The 24768-nt window shown below is 53.2% G+C and overlaps 1 protein-coding gene and 1 long non-coding RNA gene across 3 annotated transcripts; one reads left to right on the top strand and one right to left on the bottom strand.

The window, feature by feature from the left end:
* Nucleotides 1-1511: 1511 nt before the first annotated feature.
* VWA1 (von Willebrand factor A domain containing 1) lies at nt 1512-23874 on the top strand. Of its 2 annotated transcripts, none has more exons than XM_019289814.3 (7): nt 1512-1711; nt 9664-9784; nt 14135-14698; nt 19382-19660; nt 20127-20399; nt 21344-21613; nt 22218-23874. In XM_019289814.3, the coding sequence occupies exons 2-7, from the start codon at nt 9712-9714 to the stop codon at nt 22256-22258; spliced, it is 1500 nt and encodes a 499-aa protein (XP_019145359.1). In that variant the 5' UTR covers nt 1512-1711; nt 9664-9711; the 3' UTR covers nt 22259-23874. The 2 variants fall into 2 exon arrangements, with proteins under 2 accessions (XP_019145359.1, XP_010404183.1); XM_010405881.4 differs by lacking the exon at nt 1512-1711 and adding an exon at nt 9171-9586.
* On the bottom strand, nt 6913-9138 carry LOC109145538. Its single transcript, XR_005603525.1, has 2 exons — nt 8478-9138; nt 6913-7200 (listed from the first exon to the last, which is right to left on the bottom strand). It is a non-coding gene; the product is annotated as an uncharacterized LOC109145538 (long non-coding RNA).
* Nucleotides 23875-24768: the final 894 nt, after the last annotated feature.

Below are 24768 nucleotides of genomic sequence, written 5' to 3'. Positions count from 1 at the left end.
GAACTCACCTCAGCTGCTCGGTTCCTTGATGAAGGGCCCTTTGTTCACGGGGCTTTTTGGTGTTTGCTTTGATCATTTAAGATCTTGCTGCTCCTTGCCATGATTTTAGCCACACCAATGTGGCTGGTAAAGGTGTGGTGAGATTTTGGGGTTGTCTCATCGAGACAGCAGTGATGGGGGACAGGGTTTGTTGTGCCCTGTGAGCTGGGAAAAAGCAGGTGGAAATTTCTTGGCGTACAAATGCTGCAGCAGCAGAATTCCCTCATTTCCACCAGGAAGCAGCAAAGCCATGTTCGTGCTGAGCCATTCCACAGGAACTGGCAGATTCCCACTAATAGTCATTAGTGGGGAAAACTGGAGGCCAGCAAGTCCCCTTTTTTATCCCAGGAAAGCCTGGAAGGAGAGAGGAAAACCATCCATGGATGATGGAGTTGCACCCCAGGGCAGCGGCTGTGCCAAAACAGATGCAGCATCTCCCTGTCAGCCCTGCTGGATGTGGCTGTTCAGAAAAACCCCATGAACATTCTGGAGACGAGAAAAATTCCCTCCAAAGCCTGGCCAAGTGTTCCTCTGGCACCAGACATTTCCATGAGGTCACTGTTGGAGTTCCTCCCACGTCTGGATCGTTCACAACCAGAAATTAAAACACTTTGGGTTTGTGACCCCTTGTGTGCCTTATTCTGGTCTATCATGGGGGCAAAAGGGTCTTTGCATTCCTGCTGGCATCCTCCAGAAGGATTTGGGATACTGCAGGATCCATGGCATGGCTCAGGCTCCAGCTTCCGTGCTCCTTGCAGAACGGCCTCGCAGGAAAGTCTCATCACCCCTGATTAACGATCAGCCCTAACAAAAGATGATTCCAGGAATCCCTGCACTGAAGCCGTCTGCTTTTTGATCTGCAATCCTGGAAAAATGCTGGATTCTGGGCAGGGTCAGAGCTCTGACGTGTGGGGTGAAAACACTGTGGGTTTTGCTGGTGAAACCTGCAGCAATCCCCTCACATCCTGCCATGGATTGGGCTGAAGGGTCAGGAGAGAAGGGGGAAGAACCCCCAGAATTCCACCACTGCTTTGGAGATTTGTAGGGAATTCCCTGAAAGGAGAGAAGTCTTGGGAGCCTGAATTCATGATGGAAGCACTAACATGGATAGTCCGAGGGACTGCAGGCAAAAAGCCCTTTTGTTTAAAGTTTCACTGTTCCATTCTGCATCAATTTTCCTTTTTTTACCCCTCTGGAAGATCTCTCCCTCCTGTTCCAGGTGTTCCCTCCATTCCTGCCCAGCTCGCCATGGCCTCCCAAGCGTTTGTCAGTCCTGGAGATGAGGGAAGAGAGAGAACAAATGGGAGGAGAAGCTCTGAGTGTCTTTTATTGGCAAAGCATCCCAACAACAACGTCCTTGACAGGTGCCAGGAAGCGAAGCAGAGGCAGAAAAAGCCCCATGTGTGGGAGAACTCTGCAAAACAGGATCTGCCAGACTTCCTCTGCGGGACAGCCATGCCCAGGGAGCAGGGAGAAGGGAGCAGGGCAGGCCCCACACTTGGAGCAGCCCAGTTCGAACACAGCTTCCCTCCTGAGCAGCACCAGCACCACCTGAGATTTCCAGCAGGATTTTCCTCCTTGTTTTCCACCCTGCATCCCATTTTTATATAAATATCTTTGGCAGCTTTGGTTGTCCTTTTGAGAGCCAGCAGGGAAAACGACTGTGGAGGTGGTGAGTGCTCCTTCATTCCCTGCTTCAGGGCTGCAGCTGGGAAGGGGAGGAATAGCTGGAACTGCAGATTTTCAGGATTTGAGTGCACAGGATCAGTGTTGGTGTGGGTGCAGCTGCTCCTCCGTTGCTGTTCCCATTTCTCAGAATTTTTAGTGGCATTCCCAGTGCCCCATCCCATTTGGGGGAGGATTTTTAAGGCCATTCTTGAGGAATTTGCTGCAGTGGCAGATTTCCACATGTTCAGAACCCTCACAGGGGACTTCAATTCCTTCCCTACTTGAGTAATGTTTCTTACTGGATTCTGTTGGATTCCTCTTTCCTGCTGGGAAGTGGGGAGAGTGGATGGGCTCTGCATTCACATCACCTACCTCTTCTTTCTTGGCTCTTGGCTGAAAAAGCAAATTCATCTTGCAGAGGGAGCTGAGTCCCCATGGAAGGGGGGAGAGCAGAGAGGACATTCCTGGCTTACAGTGACACTCATTTGTGGGGGAATATTTGTGCTCTGGTTGTTCTTTCATCGTTCAGGAATTACAGCACCCGGCTCTGGAACAAAAGTCTCTTATCCCCAAAAGAGATGGGAATTGTTTGGGTGGCTCTGCACACACCCAACCACCTCTTTCTCCATGAGCTGCTGGAATGGCAGCTATTTCCCCAGGCTGACGTGGGAGGATGTGAGGTTGGCAGTGAGGAAGGGATGGATGTCAGGCAGAGCAGTTCCCAGCAGAGCCCTCAATTCCCTGTGCTGGTTTATCCAACAGGATTTCTGATCTGCCTTCTTCTGACTGGAAACAGCAACTTGCTGATGGCAGCAAGACTCATCCCCCTCATTAGTCCCACATTTCACTCAGCCACTCCATCCTGCCCTCCCAGATCTCAGCGTGGCCCTTTCCAGGAATGATTCCAGGTGGATAACATAGGATGATGTCCCCAAACGCCACCCAGTGAGGCTCCTGCTCTTCCCCCATGGCCAGATTCCCTTATGGAAAGTCTGTGGGGTTGGGTGATGGCGTAGGGAAGGGGGCTGTGCGGTTTATGTTCGGCTCTGCTGATGTCCAGGCAGGATTTTCCTGCAGGATTTGCCCTCAGAAGCAGCCTGTTGATTGTCCCATCCTGTCTGTGCTCCAAAGCCTGGCTCCACAAGGCACCTGCACCTCTAGAACTCGCTGAACTCGTGGAAAATGAAGAATTGGTGCCTCGAAGGAGGAGCTGACTCAGAGCTGATCCCATGCTGTGCCCCCTCTGACACTAAACCAGCACGGGGGGACAACTTCCCAAATGTTCCAGGAGCAGGGAGGAGCTGGCCAAGGTCAGCTGGGCTGGAGAAACCCTGCTGTCGGCACAGGGAGTCATTCCCTTCCCTCCCACTCCCTCCCCAGCTGCCCCGCAGGCCTCACACAAAAAGGGTGATTGTTTGTTGTGCTCCGAGCTTTGTTCCTGCTCACATGTTTGTGCCTCTTACTGAGAAGGGCTGAAAAGCCCCAGATGCAAAGTGAGCCCTCAGCAAAGGCTACCTTAGGGGCAGCTCTGTTATAAACCCTGAAAATGAGGGTTGGTGCCTTTCTGGCAGCCTGGAGCAGGGAGATAAATGGAAATCTCTGTCCCAGACTGGCCCAGTTTGCACCTCTGCTGCAGCCACAGTGGTGCTGGAGCTGTTCCACCCCAGCGTGGCAGCTTTAGGGCCGGATTTATCCTAAAGTGAAGCTTCCCTGGTCCCAGCGAAGAAGGAGGAGGCTGCAGAGTTGGGAGTGGAGAGGCTGGAGCTGTCACCTGGGTGTGAGGCTGATGGAAAATCGGCCTCAATCTGAATTCCAGGCTGAGAGCAGGAGCAGAGCTTGGCCAGCTCTGCTGCAGCTGCACTTCCAGAGGGGGCCAGGAGCCTCTCCCGATGGGAACTCCCAGCCCCACGCTGCTTCCCTTTCCTGTTGTGGCTGGATGTGGGGCTGATGGGTGCTCGGAGACCCATCCATCACTGTCCCTGCTGCTTCCCCCCACCCAGCGCGCTCAGAGCCTGGCAGGATTTGCACAGTCCCCTAAAAACAGAGCACACCTAAAACGCAGCTGATGGCAGCAGCAGCTCTCCCGTGGGGCTGCTCTGTTCCCGACCACCCAGGGGTTGTGGCTCCAGGGAAGGGGAAAAATGCCCTGATGGCCTCTCCTGAGGCCACCACTGCCTCAAACAGGAGCCAGAGATGGATGGAACAGCGCTGTGGTCAGATAAAAGGCGTGACAGGGTTAGTTCAGCCCCCCAGCACCCTGACAGAGCCCTGAGTGTGGTATGAGGCTGCAAATCTGCCCTAATTACTGCAGGGATTCACAGAAATTGGGGACAGAAGGTGAAGTAAGAGAAACAGATGCCAGGGCAGCCTCCTGGGGGAGGGAATCTGATCTCCTTTGCTTTGGTTGTTCCTGTGACCAACAAGGGCTCTCCAAATGCTGGAGTCTCCTCTGCATCCCTGCAGGATGCTCCAAATTGGTTTTTTTCTCTCTCCCAGATGGACAAATGTAGGAGACTGCAACTATTGAGAGAGGCTGAGAACTTGCTGTTCGAGGGGAAGCAGCAGCTCCTTACGTAGGTGGAAATTCCTCAGGAAACACAGTTCTAAGGAGAGTCTCTTAAATTTGGCTTTTCCCAGTCGTCTGGGCTTTCCTAACAGGATGGGGATAGGGCAAAGAAGTCAAGCAATAAGGAAAATGATCCACTCTGAAGAATAGCCCTTGGCTAAAAATTGACCATTCCATGCAGACCTCGCTTGTAGTGCTTAGAAGTGAGTCCAATTTTCGGAGCTATTTGGGTTCCTGGCAAGCAAAGTGAGGTCCAGCTGGGAGAAAGGCAGTCAGATCCTGTCTCGTGAAGGAAATGAAGCAGGAATTCAAAATCTTGGAGAATCTCTGCTAGGGATTCTCAAGGAGAAACATGAAAGGTTCCCTCCTGTTCAGAGCCGTCAAACTCGTGCCCAGCTAAGTCCAAGGAATTATGAGCTGCATGGAAAAGTTGGTTCAGCCAGGCTGTGGGGATCTGGGATCTGAATCAGCCACTCCTCCCAAAGCCTCCTGAAGCTTTCAACACAAGTCTTGCAGTTTTGGAAAGAGGTGCTGGTCCTAAAGACCCAGCAGGTCTCTGCTCGGGGCATTCAGGGGCTCAACCATGTTTGTACCCTCACTCCTGTGCAGTTCCTGGCACTCTGGAATCAGATCTTTGTGTCTAACACCCACCCATTTATTTATGGCAGCTCTGTCACTGCAAACAGGGATTGGGAACATGGGTCTGGCAAAGCCTCGGGCTCCAGAAGTTCATCTCTGTCCCCCCGCCCTGCTGTTGGGGTGGGGTTGCACTGACTCTGGGATTTGGGGGGGTTTTGGACACTCCAGGATGGCTGGGCCTGTGTCCTGCCTGGTTTTTTGGGGGGTCAGTGTTCCTGAGGCTTGTCCTGCCTGGTTATTTGGGGGGTCAGTGTTCCTGAGGTTGTGTCCTGCCGGGTTTTTTGGGGGGTCAGTGTTCCTGAGGCTGTGTCCTGCCTGGTTATTTGGGGGGTCAGTGTTTCTGGGCCCATGTCCTGCCTGGTTTTTTGGGGGGTCAGTGTTCCTGAGGCCGTGTCCTGCCTGGTTATTTGGGGGGTCAGTGTTCCTGAGGCTGTGTCCTACCTGGTTTTTTGGGGGGTCAGTGTTCCTGAGGCTGTGTCCTGCCGGTTATTTGGGGGGGTAGGCTGTGTCGGTTATTTGGGGGGTCATGTTCTGGGCTGTCCTGCCTGGTTATTTGGGGGGTCAGTGTTCCTGAGGCTGTGTCCTGCCTGGCTTTGGGGGGTCAGTGTTCCTGAGGCTGTGTCCTGCCCGGTTTTTTGGGGGTCAGTGTTTCTGGGCCTGTGTCCTGCCTGGTTATTTGGGGATCAGTGTTTCCCAGGCTTCTCCTCCTCCTCGTCCTGGCTGAGGGAAAGCTGAGGGTGAAGCAGAGGCACAGATCTCCCTGCCAGCTCCTCCCTGCCTGAGGACAGCACTGGCATCTCTGCAGAGGGGTGGGGGATGACAACCCCAGAGCTCCCAGCTCAGCTGCTGCACACCCAGGGCAGCCCTCACAGGAACTGGGCTATTTCTGACCTACCTGACAACAGGAGAGATCCAGGAGCCCCTGAGAGAGACATGATCCACATTGTCCTTTGCTGTTTCTCCTGGTTTGCCCTGTGAGGGGTTCTCTGCTCCAGCTGTGGAATTACAGCAGTGCCAGGCAGGAGCAAGGAGAAAATTAAATCTCTGGCCTTGAGGCACCCAGAAGTCAGGGCTCAGAGCTCAGGCTGCTGCTCCTCAGCCCAGAAGTGGCTGAGTTCTTGTGCTGCGTGGCTTTTTAGGGAGCTTTGGGATAAAAGAGATCATCTATAAGCTAGGCCTTACCTCACTGAGGAGTCATTCCTAGCACTGCTTATCTTCTGAGAAACATAAACCTGGGGCATGCTGCGAGTAAACACATCTATTTTTGTAGTTTGTCTTTGGAGTCAAATGAAAATAAGAGATGACTCGAGGCTGAGCCCTACGTGGCACAGAGACAACTGAGAAGTGGCAGACGTGAGGCCTGACCCCGGGCTGGAAGTCAGGCTGGCATTGCTGGGGTCAGGGAATTGAACTTGGTGCCTTTCAGCCACAAGCCTGCAGCTGAGCAGAAATTAAGTGTGAAACACATTGGATGAGCTGCTCCTGGTCATTTTGGGGGAAAACCTGGAGTTGATGTTGGTATTTCTGTTGCTCTCAGCATCCTCTGAGCCACAACTGGGCTGATAAGAGCTGGGCAAGGGCCAGACTTCCAGCCCAATCTGTCCACTTGGATTCCCAGCTCCTTGGGTGACTTCCCACCTGTGCTGGGGCTGCACAAGCCTTCCCTGGAGTTCCAGGGGAAGTTTTCACCCTCCTCACCCCCCCAAAGCTGCTTTGCTTCCTTTCCAAACGGGGAATTTCCAAACTGCCATATATAGATACCCCTCCAAACAAACCCGCAGATGTGGAGCTCAAACAAGGCTGTGTTCCCAAAAGCCTGTTTGTTCCAGCTGCAGGAATTCATCTCAGAGAAGAGGATGTTGCATCTCTTCAGAAATTGGGGATTGTTTACATCCCCGGAACGTCGCGGCAGCTGCAGAAAAACCTCCAAAACCTTCCCAGGCACTGAGGGCTCTACAAAATACCTGAGCCCCAGCAACATCACGATCAAAATACGGTTGATTGGTTGGTGGTGGTTTTATTTGGGTTTTTTTAGGTTTTTTCTTACAATTATCCATTGTTCCTGAGCTGTTCTGCAGCTTGGCACAGGGAGAAGGGGATCACCCTGAGGGAATTTTGGCCAAACCCATGGCAGGTGGAGAATTTGAGCTTAGAAGTGATGGGAAGCTGAGATTTCAACAGGAGCAAATCTGGAGTGGCACCTCTGGCTCCAGAGTGCATGATGCATCCAGGAAAGAATCAGCACAAGCACAGGCACCAGGCTTACTGGAAACAGGATTTGCCAGTTCCTGTAAAGTTTAAAAATAACCCCAAACCCTTTAAGATCTAATTATTTTCCAGGCTGCTTTTTCCTGCTTGCACCTATCCCAGCAGGACTTAGAGGGAGATAAAGGCTGAAGTGTCTCCAGGCTCCAGGGTGGGAATGGCATCCTCAGGGATAAACTGGCAAAAACCCAGGGAATTATTCTGAGATGAGCAACACTTCCTTGGGAAGTGAGTAATGGAAGGAAATCATCTCCATGTATCCACCAGCCCTAATCAAGGGGCTCTGGATGGGTCTGAAGATGGGGCAGAAGGAGGGTGGGATGGGATGGGATGGGATGGGATGGGATGGGATGGGATGGGATGGGATGGATGGGATGGGATGGGAAGGGGGATGGGAGCAGCTGGATGTCTGGGTCAGCTGATGAGAAGCAAACGGATTTGCAATGGGACAAAGAAAAATGGGAGACAATGGGCTGAGAAAATGGGCTGGAAATGTGCTGGGACTGGCTTCGAGGGCTCTCAGATGCACATCCCGAGCCCTTGGCTAGGGCAGGTGGGTACATGGAGATGATTTCCTTCCATTACCTCCATTCCCTGCTTCCTCCAGCCCACCCCTGCCATGTCCCAGCTCCAGAATCCAGCCAGTGGGAGAACAGCAAGGACAGAAACACCAGCAGAGAACCAGGATGAGACTGGGAAAGTTCTGAACTCAGCAGGGGTTTGGAAAACATTTTTCCTTCTTGGTCAATGCAGCAGCCCCTGAATTGAGTGGGAATCTGTGCAGCAGGAATGGATGGATTTGCTCAGACTGGGGGATCAGACCGTGTGGGATTTGCTTTGCTGTGGGATTTGCTTTGCTGTGTCATTTCCCCTGGAAGCTCCTTTGCTACCAGAGCCTGGAGCTTCCCTGCCTCAGGAAGGGGATCTCAGAGTGAGAGCAGGGATATCCCATTCCCTTAAAACCTGGGATAATGCTGATTCCAGCCTGTATGGACCCCTGGGTGAGGCTGGCACCACCACAGGGCTGCATGGACTGAGTTATGGAACAGCCTGGTGCTGTCAGCTCCCTCGGGATGCAGATGGGTCCCAGACTGGGAGGGGAACACAAACAAGTGCCCTCAGCTGTCTGAATCCATGGGTTTTAATTGGATCTCCAGCCTGTTGTGACTTTCCATTTGGTGGATGAGTTTGGATACAACTTTTTTCCACTCTGTGCTCTCCTTGGCCCCTAACTCCTGTTGAGTTTTTTTTTACAGTTCCCAGGGGGAGAGAAAATAAAATTGGAGGAAATATTGCTCACCAGTATCCAAAATCCCAAAAGCTTCCAGACATCCCTTCTTTGCTGCCTTTCAGCCTGGCCTGCTGGTCATTCCCCATGTTAAGGAGATGATGATCGATGGATCTCTTCATAACTGGATGAAATTTTCCAGCTTTTCCCTCCGCTGGTAACATCCTGGACCTGTCCAGAGGCAAAAACCTACAGTGGAAAGGGGAAAGGGAATTGTTGTCACCTCACCTGATGAGTGGGAGCCAAGTGCAGATGCAAGGAGAGCAGGACAGGCACGGGAAGGGGAATTGGGTTTGATTTCTTTATGCTCTGGCACAAATGCCCTGCACACAGGGGCACGGAGAAGCTGGACCTCGGGGTCTTTGGTGTTTGCTCCTCTCCCCTCATCCATTGAGAGGCTAATCACGGGTTTATCTTTAGGCTGTGAGCCCCCTTTCCCTCAGAACCCCGGACTCGAGTCCGTACTTAACTCCACACTGAGGGAGATGATCCCTGGGCTGTTCCTGTGCCAGCTGCAATTCCCAATGTTGCTCCCTGCCCTTTCCCACCACCAGCAGCCCCTTCCCGCAGGCTCTGGGTGCCTTGGTGACCCCAGCAGCCCTTCCCCAGGGGACACAGGCTCCGGGTGTCCCCTAGCCCGTGGGAGGGTAGCACTAGGACCTGTGGAATGCTCCTCCCAGAAGATTAGCCAATATTCCCAGGGCAGGGCAGCTCCCCAGCCTTTCTACTCTTTCTTGCCTTTATAAACGTGTTTTTCCTTCTTCCAGCTCATTCCAGAGCAGAGAGCTTTGGATTTCTCGCAGCTTTTCTTTCCTTTTTCTTCCCCCCCGGTAACTGGCCTGCTGCCAGTGCCTCGCAGGGCCAAAGTTTTATCTATAGGGATATATTTTCCAAACCAGCCCCAGCTGCACACAGCGAACCCCCGCTCCTGGGGCAAGCTTAACTCGGCAGAGGAAGAGCGGCAGGAGCGCTGCGTGTGCCTCTCCTCCAGCTATTCCTGTCAAGATGGATTTATGACTCTAAAAGGAGTGGGGGGGGAGGAAGGAGAATTGCCTCCAGGAGCCAGAGCTCGCACCACAGCCCAGCAAAACACACGGCGGGGAGCGGGCGGAGATCTCAAGGCATGGAAGTGGGATCGCGCCGGGATCTGGTGGATCCGGACTATGACTGATCTCAAGCTTTTCCTCTGCCTCCACAGAGCCCAGCTGGCGGATTTAAGGTAGTTTGCCCAGGACCAGGCTTTGCCATGCTGGCCAAGGCAGTGCTCTCCCTTGGTCTGTGGCTGCGGTTTGCTGCAGGACAGGACACACCTGAGCCAGGTGAGTGCCTGCAAAGGCGAAGGCGTTCCTGCGGTACTTTACCCCATTTCATGCCTCCTGCTCCTCAGAGCTCCTCGCAAACCCTTTTCAGAATAAAAGCTGAGGCTACAGTGCTGCTTTAGGTGTTTAGAGGTACTTGTGTACAAGAAACAAACCTGTCTGCAATTGCCTATTAGAAAGTAATGCTGTCGCGTTTGTTTCCAGTGGGGAAAAGCAAACTTTCACAAATTTGCAGAATTTAGAGTAAATCATATGGAGAAAGTCCTCCCTCCTCGCTGGACTGGGGGACAGGCACTGAGAGAAGTCAAGCTAGTGATTAACACGATGTTCTCTTGCTAATCTCTGTAATTCAATCATTACAGCTCCTCTTTAAAACGCTTTCTCTTGGATACTGCTCATGGAAAATGAGAATGGGGCAGTCCTTCAGAGCTGACAGCGGGGAAAGGGACGTGGAGGAGATGGATGTCTCATTCCTGGTCCCTGGGCAGGGACTCATCCCACGTCGTGGTGGCTGAGCTGCCGTGATTCGTTTTGTCCTGCCCTGTGCTCACCAGGGGAGAACCTGTGGCTGCAGGTTGTGTCTGGTTCTCACTGCACCTGGGAAAGGACAGGGAACTCGTGTCTGCCTGGACAGGAGCTCCTCAGACTCTGCAGCCCGGACTGCTGGGGTCTGACTGTGCTGCTGGTACACAGAGAGCCTGGGGCTGGGGCTCAGACCCCTCACAGGGTGCTGGGTTCTGTCCCTCAGTGTCCCTCGGTGTCCCTCAGTGTCCCAGGCTGGGGCTGGGGCTCAGATCCCTCACAGGGTGCTGGGTTCTGTCCCTCAGTGTCCCTCGGTGTCCCTCAGTGTCCCAGGCTGGGGCTGGGGCTCAGATCCCTCACAGGGTGCTGGGTTCTGTCCCTCAGTGTCCCTCGGTGTCCCTCAGTGTCCCAGGCTGGGGCTGGGGCTCAGATCCCTCACAGGGTGCTGGTTCTGTCCCTCAGTGTCCCTCAGTGTCCCTCAGTGTCCCAGGCTGGGGCTGGGGCTCAGATCCCTCACAGGGTGCTGGGTTCTGTCCCTCAGTGTCCCAGGCTGGGGCTGGGGCTCAGACCCCTCACAGCGTGCTGGGTTCTGTCCCTTGGTGTCCCACCCTGGGGCAGGACTGGTGCTGCTGCTCCTGGCATTGTCCCAGCGCTCCAAGTCCACCCAGGCAGCAGCTATTCCCATTGTCCTGCCATCCTGCTGCCCCGGGATTGTGTGGCATTTTCCCAACCCAGGCTCTAAACAATGCTCAGAGCTTCAGGGTGTGTGACAAAGCCAGCCGTGGCATTCCAGAGGGACTGTGCCCTGCTCCAGAGGCAAAGTGTGTGTGTTAGTGATGTGCAGTGGGCAAAGTGAGGAAGCTGCTGGGTGGCCACTGGTGCTTCCACACGCTCAGGAATGATTGGATTGTTCTGGACAATGGGTACTGGATTCGTGCACAAAGCCAAGGCAGAATCACCAATTCCCCCAATTCCCTCTTGGGGTCCAGGTTCAGATCTCTGCTGCATCAGTGTAAAGTACAACCTTTTGATAGTTTGGGTTTGGATAAATGGAATTTGATCGTTGTCTCCTGGGCTGGCATCAGCAGAAAATGATGGGGATGTTGGTATTGTGAGTGAAAAATAAAGACATGGCCCATCCATACACACTTTGTGGGGACCCTGCACTTACTGCCCTCTGAAGCACTGGCACAATTCCACAATCCCAGAACAGCAGAGAGAGTGAAACTCATGGAAAGATCATGAGAGGTGGCAGCACAGCTCCCCTCCTGCTGTTGCGATTTGTCTGAAGGGCCATTTCTCAGCCTGAACTCTGCCATGGGTGAGCTGGAGCCTCCAAAGGCCTTTAACCACCCAAGTATTTTGTGCTAGGTGGATGTCAGCCCTTCATCACGCAGGTGACCTCCCCATCTCCCATGGGGCCTGTGGCGTGGTTGGAAATGTAAAACCCCTCCTGGGTGGCTTGGGGGGACAATTCTCTGCCAGGGAGAGGTGCTGCCTTCCTCCTCCTGCCTCTCACTGTGATCCAGAGGGGCCACAGGGAAGCTCAGCCTGTGTTCCTCAGTTCCTCCTGCCTCCCTCTCATTGCAGAACTTTTTCCCTTGCGTGGCCAAGCAGAGAGAGGAGAAGACGAACGTAGGATGTCAAACACAGTTAACCCAGACAGGACATGATCTGGTTTGGCTGTAACTGAGCCCCACGAGCTCCAAGCCCGTGTAAATCAGGCGTGTGGAGTGTGTTCAGCTCCCAGCTGAGAGCGCGGGGAGCTCTGCGAGCGGATGTCTCCTATCAGCATCACGGGGAAGTCTGGCCAGCTGTTTTCCTCCTGGAAAAGCCAGCAGGCAGCGTTGTGTTTCCATAGTGACATTTTGCTCCCATCTCCAGCCCTTCAAAATCACTTCTGATCCGAGTGCACTGACCGGGCATCACGCAGGGAGTGACAACAGGACCCTGCCACGTGTCCCGTGTCACTCCCCAGGCTCAGGCAAAGCGCAGTGATGAGGTCTGCAGTTATTCCTGGCAGTTCAGGAGGCAGGGAAGTGCTCATGGATGCCCCTTTCCCTCCAAATCCCCCCTGGAGAGTGAGAAATCCTCATCTGGCACCATGCCAAGAGGTGTAAAGTGAGGAAAGTGCCTGAAAACAGCAGCAGCTTTCGTAAGCAGGGATTTGCTGGTACCAAACCTCCACGGCCCCACCTCTGGCATGGATGGCATGTTTGTACTGGATGCAGGACAAGGAGCAGAAGGAAGGATGAGGGAATTGAAAGCCTGGACCTGCACGGGGGGACAATGCAGTGTCCAGTCACTTTTTAAGCGTTGCCACATTCCGGATGGGGGGGAGAGCTTTTGTCTCGATTTTTTTATGGATTCTTTCTGCTGAATGGGAGGAATTTGTTTCCATCTCAGGCAGGACTGGGTGTAACAGGTGGGGTGGTGTTCGAATGAAGGAGAAGCCGTCTGCTCCACCCACAGAGGGTCCCTTCAGCTCCAAAATACACCCCTGTCCGCCGGTGGGTTTAGCTGCTGGCTTTGTGAACCAAGGCAGAACCCTGTGGTGGCAGACTGGGGCTCTTCCTAATTAACACAGCTATTCCCAGCAGTGAGTGATGGGGAAAAGTAAGGGATGCTAATGGGATGCCTGGCTCTCTGGGTGCCCCAGAGCTGCAGGGTACAGACAGAAGGACACAGCCGTGAGTCTCCTCTGTTCTCTGGTGTCTCACACTGTGCTCACCCGGGTGTTCCCCATGCAGGTAGCTCTGGCAGCAGCTGGATTTCTGCTCCCTCGGGGTGGATTCCCAATTCCCCTCCCAGTGCTTGTGCACATGACGCTGTTGTTTACTGCTGCAAGCAGCGTCCTTTGGCCATTGATCCCTGCCCTGCCAGTGCCAGAAGCTCTCCCAGCTGCTTGTTGCAACATTTGGGAAGCGAGGGACACTTCTCAAACCGGTGAGGAGCAGAGGGAAGAACAACCCCGCGTTGCCAAGATCTCTCCCCGTGTCCTGCCAGCCAAACCAGTGGCTTGTCCTCCTTCCAGCAGAGGGGAGAGCTCAGAGCTGTGGTTTGCCTTGCTTTGTGCAGCCAGCAGCACGAAGCAAAGCCCTGCTGGAATGCCACTGGGAGCTCTGGGATCTAGGAGCAGGGACCTGTGCGGTCACAGTTCAGCTCCGCTGGGTGATGTGGTCATTCCTGGACTTCACTTTCGTTTTCTGCTCAGCTCTGAGCGCCAGGGCGCTGCGGGGGAGTGTCTGTGGCACAGGGTGAGCTGTGCTGGGTCACACGGAGCTGGCTGGCATCCAGCTGGGCTGCAGGTCTCTCCAGCCTGGTCACAGGATCAGGGGAGGGTTGGGGTTGGAAGGGACCTTCAACATCATCTCATTCCGCTCTTTACCGCAGGCAGGGACACTTTCCTCTATCCCAGGTTGCTCCCAGCCCCATCCACCCTGGCCTTGGACACTTCCAGGGATCCAGGGGCAGCCACAGCTTCTCTGGGCACCCTGTGCCAGGGCCCCACCACCCTCACAGATTTTTTTCCAAATATCCCATCCAAGCCTCCTCCCTGTCAGTTTGAAGCTTGCCCTGTCACTCTGTCACTCCATGCCCTTGTAAATAATCACCTCCAGGTATCTTTAACTTCCCCCATTTCTGAAGGCTCTGTCTGATCTCTCCTGTTGCTCCCAGAGATCCGTTGTGCCTCTGCCGTCTCAGCCAGCACCTCTCCCTGAATCCTGGGATTTGGCACAAGATAACCAAGCTTTCCTAGCACGTGCCTGTGCAGGTTTTGGGTTCACATCATTCTCCTAACGCTGTTCCCTCTCTCTCCCCTACCAGGTCCCCAGCCACCCATTTCCAACACAGAGGGGGACCTCCTCTTCCTGCTGGACAGTTCTGCCAGTGTCTCCCACTATGAGTTCTCCAGGGTCAAGGAATTCATGTGGGACCTTTTGCACCCTTTCACCTTTGGCCCCAGGGACGTCCAGACCAGCATCATCCACATCAGCACCACGCCCACCATGGAGTTCCCGTTTGACCAGTACCTGACCAGTGGCACCCTGAGAAAAGCCATCCGGGACACGCGGCAGCTCATGGGTGACACCAACACGGGCAAAGCGCTGAGCTACGCCAAGGAAAAGCTCTTCAGTGGCGAGGCTGGGGCCCGGCCAGACGTGCCCAAGGTGCTGGTGTGGGTGACAGATGGCTTCTCCACGGATGACATCTCGGAGCCCATGCAGCTGCTGAAGGACATGGGGGTGACGGTGTTCATCGTGAGCACCGGCCGCAGCAACTTCCTGGAGCTCTCGGCTGCTGCCAGCCAGCCCTCGGACAAACACCTGCACTTTGTGGACGTGGATGACCTGCCCATCATCACCAAGGAGCTCAGGGATGGCATCCTAGGTAGGCTGGGGTGGGGGGCACTGGGAGGTGGCAGCAGGGCTGAGGATAGGTTCGTGTTTGGCTCTGTGGGGTGGGCAGTGGGAGAATCTCCCAAAATCAATGGTCATCCTGACCCAAAAGTGCTGTTCTGGCAAACTGGGGGGGGGGTTTGTCCACAATGCTACAGGTGCAAGTATAAACCAAGGTTCTGGGAGGTGTGGGACAAATATATTCCCCTTGGAATATCTGACTGAATGGGACAAATTCCCTTCTGCAGAGCTGTGGGTGAGATGAACTTGTGTTTGTGAGGAGTTCAGCTGGGAATGAGGAACTCAGGCAGCAAAATACCTGAATTCCTAAAAACCCCACAAGTCTTTGGAATGAGTCATGCAGGTCAGGCATCTGCACAACCCAGGCAGAGCAGGAAAATGCCCCCACCTGCACAGGTTGTTAACCAAAGGTTTCCCAAAAAGCAAGGATTTTACCTCAGCAAGAGGCTGCTGATGGTGGAAACAAAGTGCCTGAGCTCCTTGAGTTGATTTTCACATTCAGGGTGATTTTTTTTTTTTCCTCTAAAATGTTGCCTGGCTCTGTGCCAGCTGATGGAGGTGGAGGAACACAAACGTGTTGAGCACATCCAAAATGGGATGTGTGTGCCTGGCAAGGATCTGGTCCTGTCAGCTCCCTCCAGCTCTTGCCTAGGACAGATCTGACTCCCTAAATACACCGTCAAGGGCTGAGATCTCCAACTCCTGCAGTTGTTCTCTTACAAAACACAATTAAAGATGGTGCCTGCTGTCAGCATTGAGACTATAGGAAAGGAATGTTTTTGTTCCATAAATCCCCTGTTATAACACGTTCCACATCCGCCAGATCCATGGCCTGACTTGGCCAGCACAGCCCTTGGAAGAACAGCCCAGCCCTGCCTCGCTGGGCTCAGCAGGCCAAGTGCTACCTCTGTGTTCCTCGTAGAGCTGTGGTGGTTGCTGTGAGAGGGAACAAGCAGCAGACTGGGGTTTTCAGCACTCCAGGTTTTTAGAGCATCCAGTAAAGGCTCTGAGGAGACCCAAAACCATGATCTGGGCCTTAGGACAGGCTCTGAGGAGACCCAAAGCCATGGTCTGGGCCTTAGGACAGGCTCTGAGGAGACCCAAAGCCATGGTCTGGACCCCAGGAAAGGCTCTGAGGAGACCCAAAGCCATGATCTAGGCCTCAGGAAAGGCTTTGGAAGCCAAGGGCGCTGCCAGGGGCACTGCCCCTGGGGTTTGCTTCAGCCTCCCAGATGCCTCTGGATTTGTTTGGAATGCTGAGGGAGTTACTGTGACTTTTCAGACTTCCCACAGATTTTTCTGGAGGTTCTCTCTCCATTGGAAATCCTGATTTCCTTCCTTGACTTCTGCTGTGTGAGGTGGTTTGGAGCTGGTTTCAGTGTCCCAGTAACCCTTTCCACAGAATCCTCTGTGTGCAGCAACTCCTTCCTGTTTCCAATCACAATCATTTGAAAAACCACTCCCAGGGACTGTGTTCTCCCCCAAAAAACACCCACTTCTCTCCCACATGAGATTTGGGCAGCACCATCAGCTCTCCTCCTGGCCCAGCCACCCCTCAGAGCCCCAGGGATCTTGTTTCAGTGGTGATTTAGTGTCTAGTGCATCCTGAATCCAAAATAGCTTCCCAAAAAATGAGAATTCTCCTGCAGATAAGGCTGTCTTGAAGATCACAAAATCTGCAAAGGTCACAACTACCCTGCTGTGCCTGAGGGCAGTATTCTGGGCATCCAGCAGGTCTAAAATCTGCCAGGCTGGGATTTTAATGGAAGGTGAGATTCCCACGTGAATCCAGGGGTTGGTGCTTCAAGCAAAGTGCCAGACATTGGTCACAGCACCTGATTGCACCTTAATAAAGCCACTTAAATCCACTGTTCCCTACCTGGAGGAGGCAGCCCTCAATCACCACCCCTCCTGGGGTAGCAGGGACAGGCAGGATCCTTGGCACGCAGGAATTAGGCCTTTCCAGCTCTGGAATGGCCCAGACTGGTTTGGTTATCACTGCTCTCTTATCTTCATCTCCTGCTACTGTTAAAAAACAGTGGAGGCTTTCGCAGAGGCACAAACAAGCTTTGTCAAGAGTTGCTCTCCTCCTTCCATCTCCTTCCCAGGAATGAGGTGTTTGTGCCTGCTCCACAGATATTCCAGCAGGGGTTCCTGCCAAGCTGCTGCTGCTGCCTCAGGTGGGCTGAGAAGCCTCAATCTCTGCAGGGAGAGACTCCTGAGATGTGGTGGACCTGAAATAGCTGCAGTGCTGCTGCTGCTCGGTGCAGGGGTGCAGGACGGGGGCTGGGGATGGATGGGTGTGTCCACTGCCTGTTTTTCCTTGGCACATGGAAGAATTCTGCAGAATGCAGCAGGCCACAGCTCCCAGCCAGCCTGGCTATGGCACAACTGGCTCCTGGCAGGGATCTCCACCCTTCTCAGCAGTAAGGGAAGGTTCTCAGGCTGTGGAGGAGCTCAGGCTCCTTCTGTTGCATCTTATTTGTACCCAAAATATGGCTTTTGGTGCTCTCGTCCTGGGGAAGGACCCCCCAGTGTTGTGAAACCAAGGCATTCCTGTGAGGTGACATCAGGTCCTGTGCCTGCAGCCACCCGCTCTGCACTCAGCCCAGCTGAGCTGAGGCTGCTGACTTGTTCCAGCCTTTGGCACCACCTCCTGAGCCAAGCTCTGCAGGAGCCTGCGTGCCCAGCAGGCCCCAAACATCACCACGTCCCACACGTGCTCAGGGCAATGCATTCCTGATCTGAAACGAGGGCCTGGGTGACTCCTGCTGCAGTGCAAGCTTTGAGCCTGGAGTGCTCTGATGTCCTCACCTGGCACTGAGTCCAAGCAGGTGAGCAGAGGGGGTGATCTCAGACCCTGAATGTCCACCCTGGCGATGGAGAAGTGTTGTCCCCTCTCCCAGAATCAGAACTTTCCCCCCATTCATATCAAAGCAGGGAAGTAGAACCAGGAAACCTGAGTGATTTGTGCCAAATCCCAGCTGCAGCTTCTCAGAGGGGCGACCACAAACCCAGATCAGGACAGGTTCTCCTGCCTGGCTGCATTTCCTACCCTCATCATGAAACCAGCAGCATTCCTGCAAGTCTGATCCTGACCTCTGCAGAGTTCACGGGATGCCAACAAACTGGTGGCTGCAAAGTGGTGTCTCGAGTCACCAAGAGGCAGGAGGTGGAGGGAAAGTGTGTCACAAGCTGTCCCTGAGTGTCACCAGGCAGGCACTGGCTGGGTCCAGCACAGGATATTAACTTGCTGCTTCCCTCTGGGAACAGAGGGGCTGGGAAGCACATTGTGGACATCTGTTTTCTGGGGTTTATTGCCCTCTTTGTATGCTGAAGGCATCTGGGGTCTGGCAACAAGGGGCAGAGCTGTTCACTGTGGGCTTCCTGCCCCCCGTCCTTTGCTCTGCCCCATTTATTCACAGTGTCCTTGCCTCCAAGCTCACTTATTTCCATTCCCTGAGCTTTTGGCAGGATTTTTGGCAGGACTGAGGCCTTTCCTGTGCTCCCTGTTCCTTCGTGGCTTGGCCCCTGGTGTTTGTGGGGCTCACAGAAGGGTGCAGTGCCCCGGGACTCCTGATCCTGCCTCCCACCCTCCGAGTGGGTGGAGTGCTGCTGGCTGGGATGGGATGGGATGGGATGGGAGCAGGCAGGGCACGGAGCAGGGAAATGTTCCTGCCTGCCTGGAAGAGCCAGGGAACAGCTCAGAGGAAAAACTGAGGCTGTTTTATTTGGTACAGGGAAGCTGGCAGGGCCTCGGAGCAGCTCGGAGGAGGAGAGCTGATCCTCTCCCGGCTCAAGGACAAGTCTGGGAGTGCAAAGCAGCCCCATGTTGCAGGTTTGGGAGGAATTCTGTGCCTCCCTTTACCTCTGTGCAATGGGGAGCCAGTGAGGACTACCTAGAGAGAGCTCTGTGAGTGTTTGAGCATGAGCTGGAAGGTTCTATCTTAAGGATTTAGGAGCACTTCAAAGCTCAGGCTGCTCCTAAAAATCCTTTAAAAACAGAAGAGCATCTTCCTGTCTTCCTATGTCATTTCCCTGGTGCTAGAAACAAAGTCCTGTGTGTTTCTGCCCCTCTGGAAGACCAGAGAACAGTGGGATTCAGCCCAAAATAGGCTTGGAAGGGCATGCATATCGGAAGGGTCAAGTAGCAGAGGGAGCTGGGGGAGCTGAGGGAGCTGCCCAGCATCACAAGAGGTATTTGTGCCTGGCCTTTGGGGTCTGAAACTCAAAGGTAGCACAAGCCTTGAAGAGAAGCCTCTGTGCAGCGGCAGGGAGAGGTGAGGTGGCACAAGAGGGCTCTGAGTGTTGAATGTCACCGAACAACGGAGCTCTGTGAAGCCCTGCAAGGAGTGACCTCAGCTGGGATGGGTCCAGCTGGCTCAGCAGTGCTGGGCAGTCCCCAGTTGCTGCCCTTTCTTCCTGGCCACTGGGCACTGGCAGAGAGCAGGGAGAAATGGAGTTCTTCACACTCTGGGCTGCTTCATACACAGGAATTGAGTGGTTTGGTTCCGCTGGTGGGTGATTTCCACAGGGATTTGGTGACACTGATGCTGCCAGCTGCATCTCACATCCAGAAGGGCTGGGACTGCAGGTGCTCCATGTTCTGGGTGTTGATGTCAGCAGTGATTTCTGGCCATTGTCCCCCTTCCAGATGTCATCCAAGCCAACCGGCTCCATGCCACAGACATCACCTCGAGCAGCTTCCGCCTGCTGTGGCCCAAACTTCTCTCCCAGGAAACCGGCTACTACACCCTGGAATATGCCCCAGCAGCTGACCTGGCAAGGAAGAGGACACAGCAGGTGTCTGGGGCTCACACCAGCCTCGTGCTCAGCGACCTTGCACCAGAAACCACTTATGAGGTGGCTCTGATTCCTGAATCCAATGTGCACTACTTCCCCACCCAGACCACAAGGGTCACGACACTGGCAGGTAAAATGGGCATGGCTTGGACACATTCCCTCCTTGGGGACAAGGAGATGATCCCTGTCTCCTACCTGAGGCAGGAGGTGCAGATGGAGGGTGCTGGAACGACGTAAGGGTTTGAGAGGGAAGGAGAGGGGGAGCACTCGGAGCAGGAAGCAGCTTCTCTGCGCAGAAAATAACTCAGATTTATGCTGGGTAGCAGCCTGGAAAAAGGCGTCAAACTGAAAACCTGGGCAGGGGTGGCAAAGTCAAGGTGGACTTGTACACAATATTAATTTTCTGCACACAAGAACAGTTCTGGCTGAGTTGTTCTGCCCAGGTAGAGAAACCCTTTTCTTTGGGCTGAGCTGTGTGAGGAGTATCAACACCCGCTTGCTGGGTTGATTTTAATGCCACATCACTCAAGCCCAATATGGTGCAGGTCAGTAACAGTCATTACATCCTCATTCACATCTCTTTCCATTGCTTCCAGAGGAAATCAGCCCAGTTCAGGTTCTCATCTCAGAGTCTGGGCCACACAGCTTCCACGTGAGCTGGGCTCCTGTGCTGGACAGCGTGGTCAGCTACCAGGTCCTGTATGGGCCACTCCCAGGGAACTCAGTGAACGTGCTGGAGGTGGATGGGAGGCACAACAGCACCGTGGTGGAGCACCTGGCACCCAACACCACCTACCTGGTGACAGTGACTGCAATCTATAGATCTGGGAAGGAGAAATCCCTGTCAGCCAAAGCCTGCACCCAGGAAGGTGAGCGAGGGGAAGTGGCAGCACAAGGAGTCCCTGGAGTGTCCCTAGAGGGTCACCTGCCTCTATGTGAGGACAGAGGAGTCAGTGAATCCAGTCACTGGGGTGGGATAACAGGGGAAAGCTGCATGAGCAGCTCTGGATGTGCCATTGGGATGTAGCTGATGTGTAAGGGCCAAAGGAGAACCAGACACACACAGTGACAGCTGCAATGGGGTATGGCCGAGCTGCTGCTGCAGTCACAACCAGGCCTGGAGATCCAGGAGTCTCCCTAAAGAAGAGAGAAGATAGAAGATGGAGAGCCCCATGAAGCATCACAAACCCTTCTCCCCAAAGAAGAAAGGTGGGATTATTGGGGTGTCCTGTGTGGAGCCAGGATTTGGATCCTTGTGGATCCCTTCCAGCTTGGGATATTCCGTGGTCCCATGATTCTAAGTGTGCATTTGGGAGGAAATATGAACATTTAAAGAAAAAAAGGCCCCAGACAGCATCCCCAGCCTGCTGGGGAAGAAAGAAGAAAGAGAAGTGCCTTTCCCTCCTGTCCCCTCTGTGCCTGTTCCTTGGTGTGACTTGGCATCAGAGGGGCAGAAGTTTAATGAGCAGAACCTTGTGCTCTAAGAAGTACCTGGGAAGATATTGCAGGAGGCAAAGTCTGGCTCTTATCAGGACTCAAGAGTGAGGAGCTCAGGGGATGACACAGCTGAGGGTGTGGGATCTGACTGCCAGTGTCTAACAGCGTGGAAAAAAAGCATCTTATGCTGGTACCAGGGCAAAGTTAAGGACTAATTAGGCCGAGCTCCTTCAGTGGGGATATGTAGTGTGATTTTATCCCTACACCAAAGCCCAGGCTGGCTGGCAGCATTCCCCTCGGGAGGCACAGGGAGCAGGGAACTGTAGGGATCACCCTGGCACGACGTCCTGCAGCAACACGGATCTTTTCTCCCCAGAGGGCTCCAAGGTGAGGCACCTCCGCTTTGAGGACGTGGGTCCCAGCAGCCTGAAAGCCTCCTGGGACTCTGCCGACGGGGCGGTCCTGGGTTACCGCGTGCGGTGCCGGCGGCAGAGCGGCCCCTCCTCGGTGCTCAGTGTCTCCCCGCAGGTGCACAGCGTGCTGCTCACCGACCTGCCCTCGGGCACCACCGGCAAGGTGTGCGTCCAGCCCGTGTACAGGAACCAGCCCGGCAAGAGGCTCTGCCGCACCGTGCACAGGCAGCCAGGTGAGCTGGGGGCGAGGCACGTCCTTAAACAAGGATCCTGAGAAGCCCTGAGGTCACAGAGGAGCCTCCAGGGCCGGGATATTCTGTGCTCATCACCTGTCTTGTTTCCCCACAGGGACTGACCGAAGTTGGGCTCTTTCCCCCATTTTTAGGAGTAAGACTCCTCCTAGTGGAGTTGATTGCAGGCAGGAGGGAAAAAGTGTACAGTGGAGACAGTCCTGGAGCTGCTTTGGGATAACAAGGGTGGGGATAAGGCTAAAAGCTGGCATGGGCATCGGAAAGTGCTGTTTAAAAGTCATTTGAAGCCTTGGTTGCCCTTCACTTTCCAGGGGACAGGCAGCTATTAAAGCCACTGTTAAAGATGTGTTACTAAGACACAACACTTCTTCTTTCTTCCTTCTGCTGCCCACAAACCACTTTCTGTGAGGGACGTTAAAGGATTCCTGATAGGATGGAGTAAAACTAACCAGAAGCTATACAGAAGCTAAACAGAAGCCCGTTTTTCCCAGCAAGGGGCTGGAGTGAGAGTAAACATGCCCACGGGGGTGAGATCTCTGACTCAGATGTGGATAAAGCTGACATGATGTTCCTTGTGTTCTTCCAGCTACAGAGGCCCAAGGATACAGGCACACGCAGAGAGCGTGACAGAGTGGAGCGAGCTGATTCCCAGCAGAGCAAGGGATCTTGCTTGGACAAGGACTTGGACGAAAAGGAGGAGTCAGGGGAGGAAAACCCTCATCTCCCAGCCTGTGCTGTCCCTTGAGGTGTCCTGCTTGTCCAGCCCAAAGCCTGTCCCCAGCCAAGCTCTCCCGAAGCTCGAAGGCTTGGCTTGGCTGGATGGAGCAACCACTCTGACTAAAAGATGCCAAATCTGTACCCACTGTGTAGAAACACGCCTGACAAATAACAAACACAAGGCAAAGTGGTGGATCCTCACTATGGCTTGCTTGCTGCCTGTTCTCTATTTATTAAAGGTCGAGACAGTTTCATTTTTGCAGCTTCTGAGCACGTTCAGGACTTGACTGTTCACTGCCCTGGCCTTCCATCCAGGGCACTCAGAAAGATTCCACGTGGCCAAATCCATTCCTGCTGCCAACAGCCAGGGAACCTGGAGTGTGAGAGAGCAGGAAACTCAAAAATCCTGGGAATGTGCTTCCCCAGCAGGTCCCTGCAGGGCTCTCAGCCCTCAGGGAGCAGCCGAGAGTCCAGAAAAGCCAGACAAGACCATCTAAAGCAGTTATTTTTGTTTCTCATTCAAACACCAGTGTGGTCCTGCCTGGATCATCAGCACTGGGTTGCTCTGGCATTCCTGCAACCTCTTTTCACCAAATGGGACTCCTGCTGTCTTCATGGAGATTAATTAGCTTGTTCTGTGACTAATTACAGGCAGTAAGTCTCCAGCACTATCATTCCTCTGCACTCTGAACACTCTCAGCACATCTCTGGTGTCTTGTCTTGGGCTTCCACCCAGTGCTAAGCTTGAGCAACACTTAAAAATGAGGGGTTTTAAGGGAGAAGAGTAAATCTGATTCTTTCCCTTTTGGCCCCAGGCTTGAACTCGCTGTCGCTACGCCACTCTGGAAAGGGGAGCTGGGAGAAAAAAGAAAGACAAATTAAATATAAATACCTAGTGACCAAGCAAATGGTTTCAAAGTTCAGGGCTTAGGGCTGTAAAGAAATGTAGATAGTTCTCTGCTAAACCCCAGCATCAGTGGGAACACCCTCCCTCAGTAACACCTGCTCTATTTTAAGTTTATTGCTTATTTGTCCTACATGTGGAAGTTGTTTTTGAAGCTGTGCTGTTTGTTGGAGAGCCCCATGCAGCGTCACAAACCCTTCTTAAAACAGCTCCTTTCACAGCTGAGAGGAACTTTTATCCCTGACCTTGTCTCCTGGGAGCTGAATCCTTCATCTCCACCTTTATGGAGCGTTTTCCTTGGGCTGTCTTGTCCAGGAGAGAGGGATAGAAGGGAGGTGAGTCACTCATTAACTCTGTAAAGAGATTTTCACATGATTTGTGTCCTCCTTTGGAATGTGCATTTGTGACTGATTAATCTCAGTGGAGCCTGTGCTTGAAGGGATGATAAAGCCCCTGGCACCGCTCATGCAACGAGATGATTTTGTTTGTTCTTGCTGTAGGACAGAAATTAAGTTTGCACAATTCCCTGCATAGTTTATGAATACATTAACGTGTCATCCCCCCGGTTGTAACACACCCTTTTGAAGACAATTAAATATAAATACAAGAGCTGCTGAATGGTTCCTTTGTGCTTGATGGCAAATCTGTGAATTGTGGGTTTTGTTCCAGGGCAAAAAAAGCTGGCATTCATAGGATCATAAAAGTTGGGAAAAGCTTCTGAGATCACCCTGTTAAATCACCATAATTTTAAAAGACTGGGAAGTGTTTTACCCGTGACTTCATAATCTGGTTTACACAAAACTTTACCCCCATCCCTCAAAATGTGCTGGAAATATAAAAATAGAAATATGTTGGTCTCGATAAAGCCTCAGTTCCAGTAAGAATTGCTCTACAAGGAGACAAAGAGTAAAAGTCCCAGAAATCTTGGCAGAATTAGTAAATATTTGTGAACAACACGCTCAGGCACAAGGTGGGATTTTTGGAGTTGGGACTCTGATCCTTGTGGGTCCCTTCCAGCTCAGGAAATCCCTTGATTCCATGATTCTAAGTGGGCATTTGGGAAGCAACATGAACATTTAAAGAAAAAAAAAAGACCCCAGAGGGCATCTCCAGCCCCGGGTGTGTTCTACATTTTACACCATTTTGGGCTTCAGAATTCCACCTGTTTCTGACTTCCACAGCACTCCCCTTCTCTAAAGCCTTCCCTATCATCTTTCCCACTCCAAGCAGTTGGTTAAGGAGACGATTTCCATGGGAAATCCCGCACTTTATCCCACAAAACCACTGAGACGTGTTTCCCTGCGCTCCCCTTCTCTGGAAGCTTCTGTCTCATCTTCCCCATTCTGAGTAGTTGGATTAGGAGCTGATTTCCAGGGAAATCTTGCTCTTTATCCCAAACCAGCACATAGATGGGCTTCCCTTCACTCCCTTTCTCTAAAGACTTTTATCTTGTCTTTCCCATTCCAAGCAGTTGCCTAAGGAGCTGATCTCCAGGGGAAATCCCGCTCTTTATCCC

This window comes from Corvus cornix, chromosome 21 (assembly GCF_000738735.6).
Source record: "Corvus cornix cornix isolate S_Up_H32 chromosome 21, ASM73873v5, whole genome shotgun sequence".
Classification (NCBI taxonomy): domain Eukaryota; kingdom Metazoa; phylum Chordata; class Aves; order Passeriformes; family Corvidae; genus Corvus; species Corvus cornix.
This window is presented reverse-complemented; position numbering and strand designations above follow the sequence as displayed.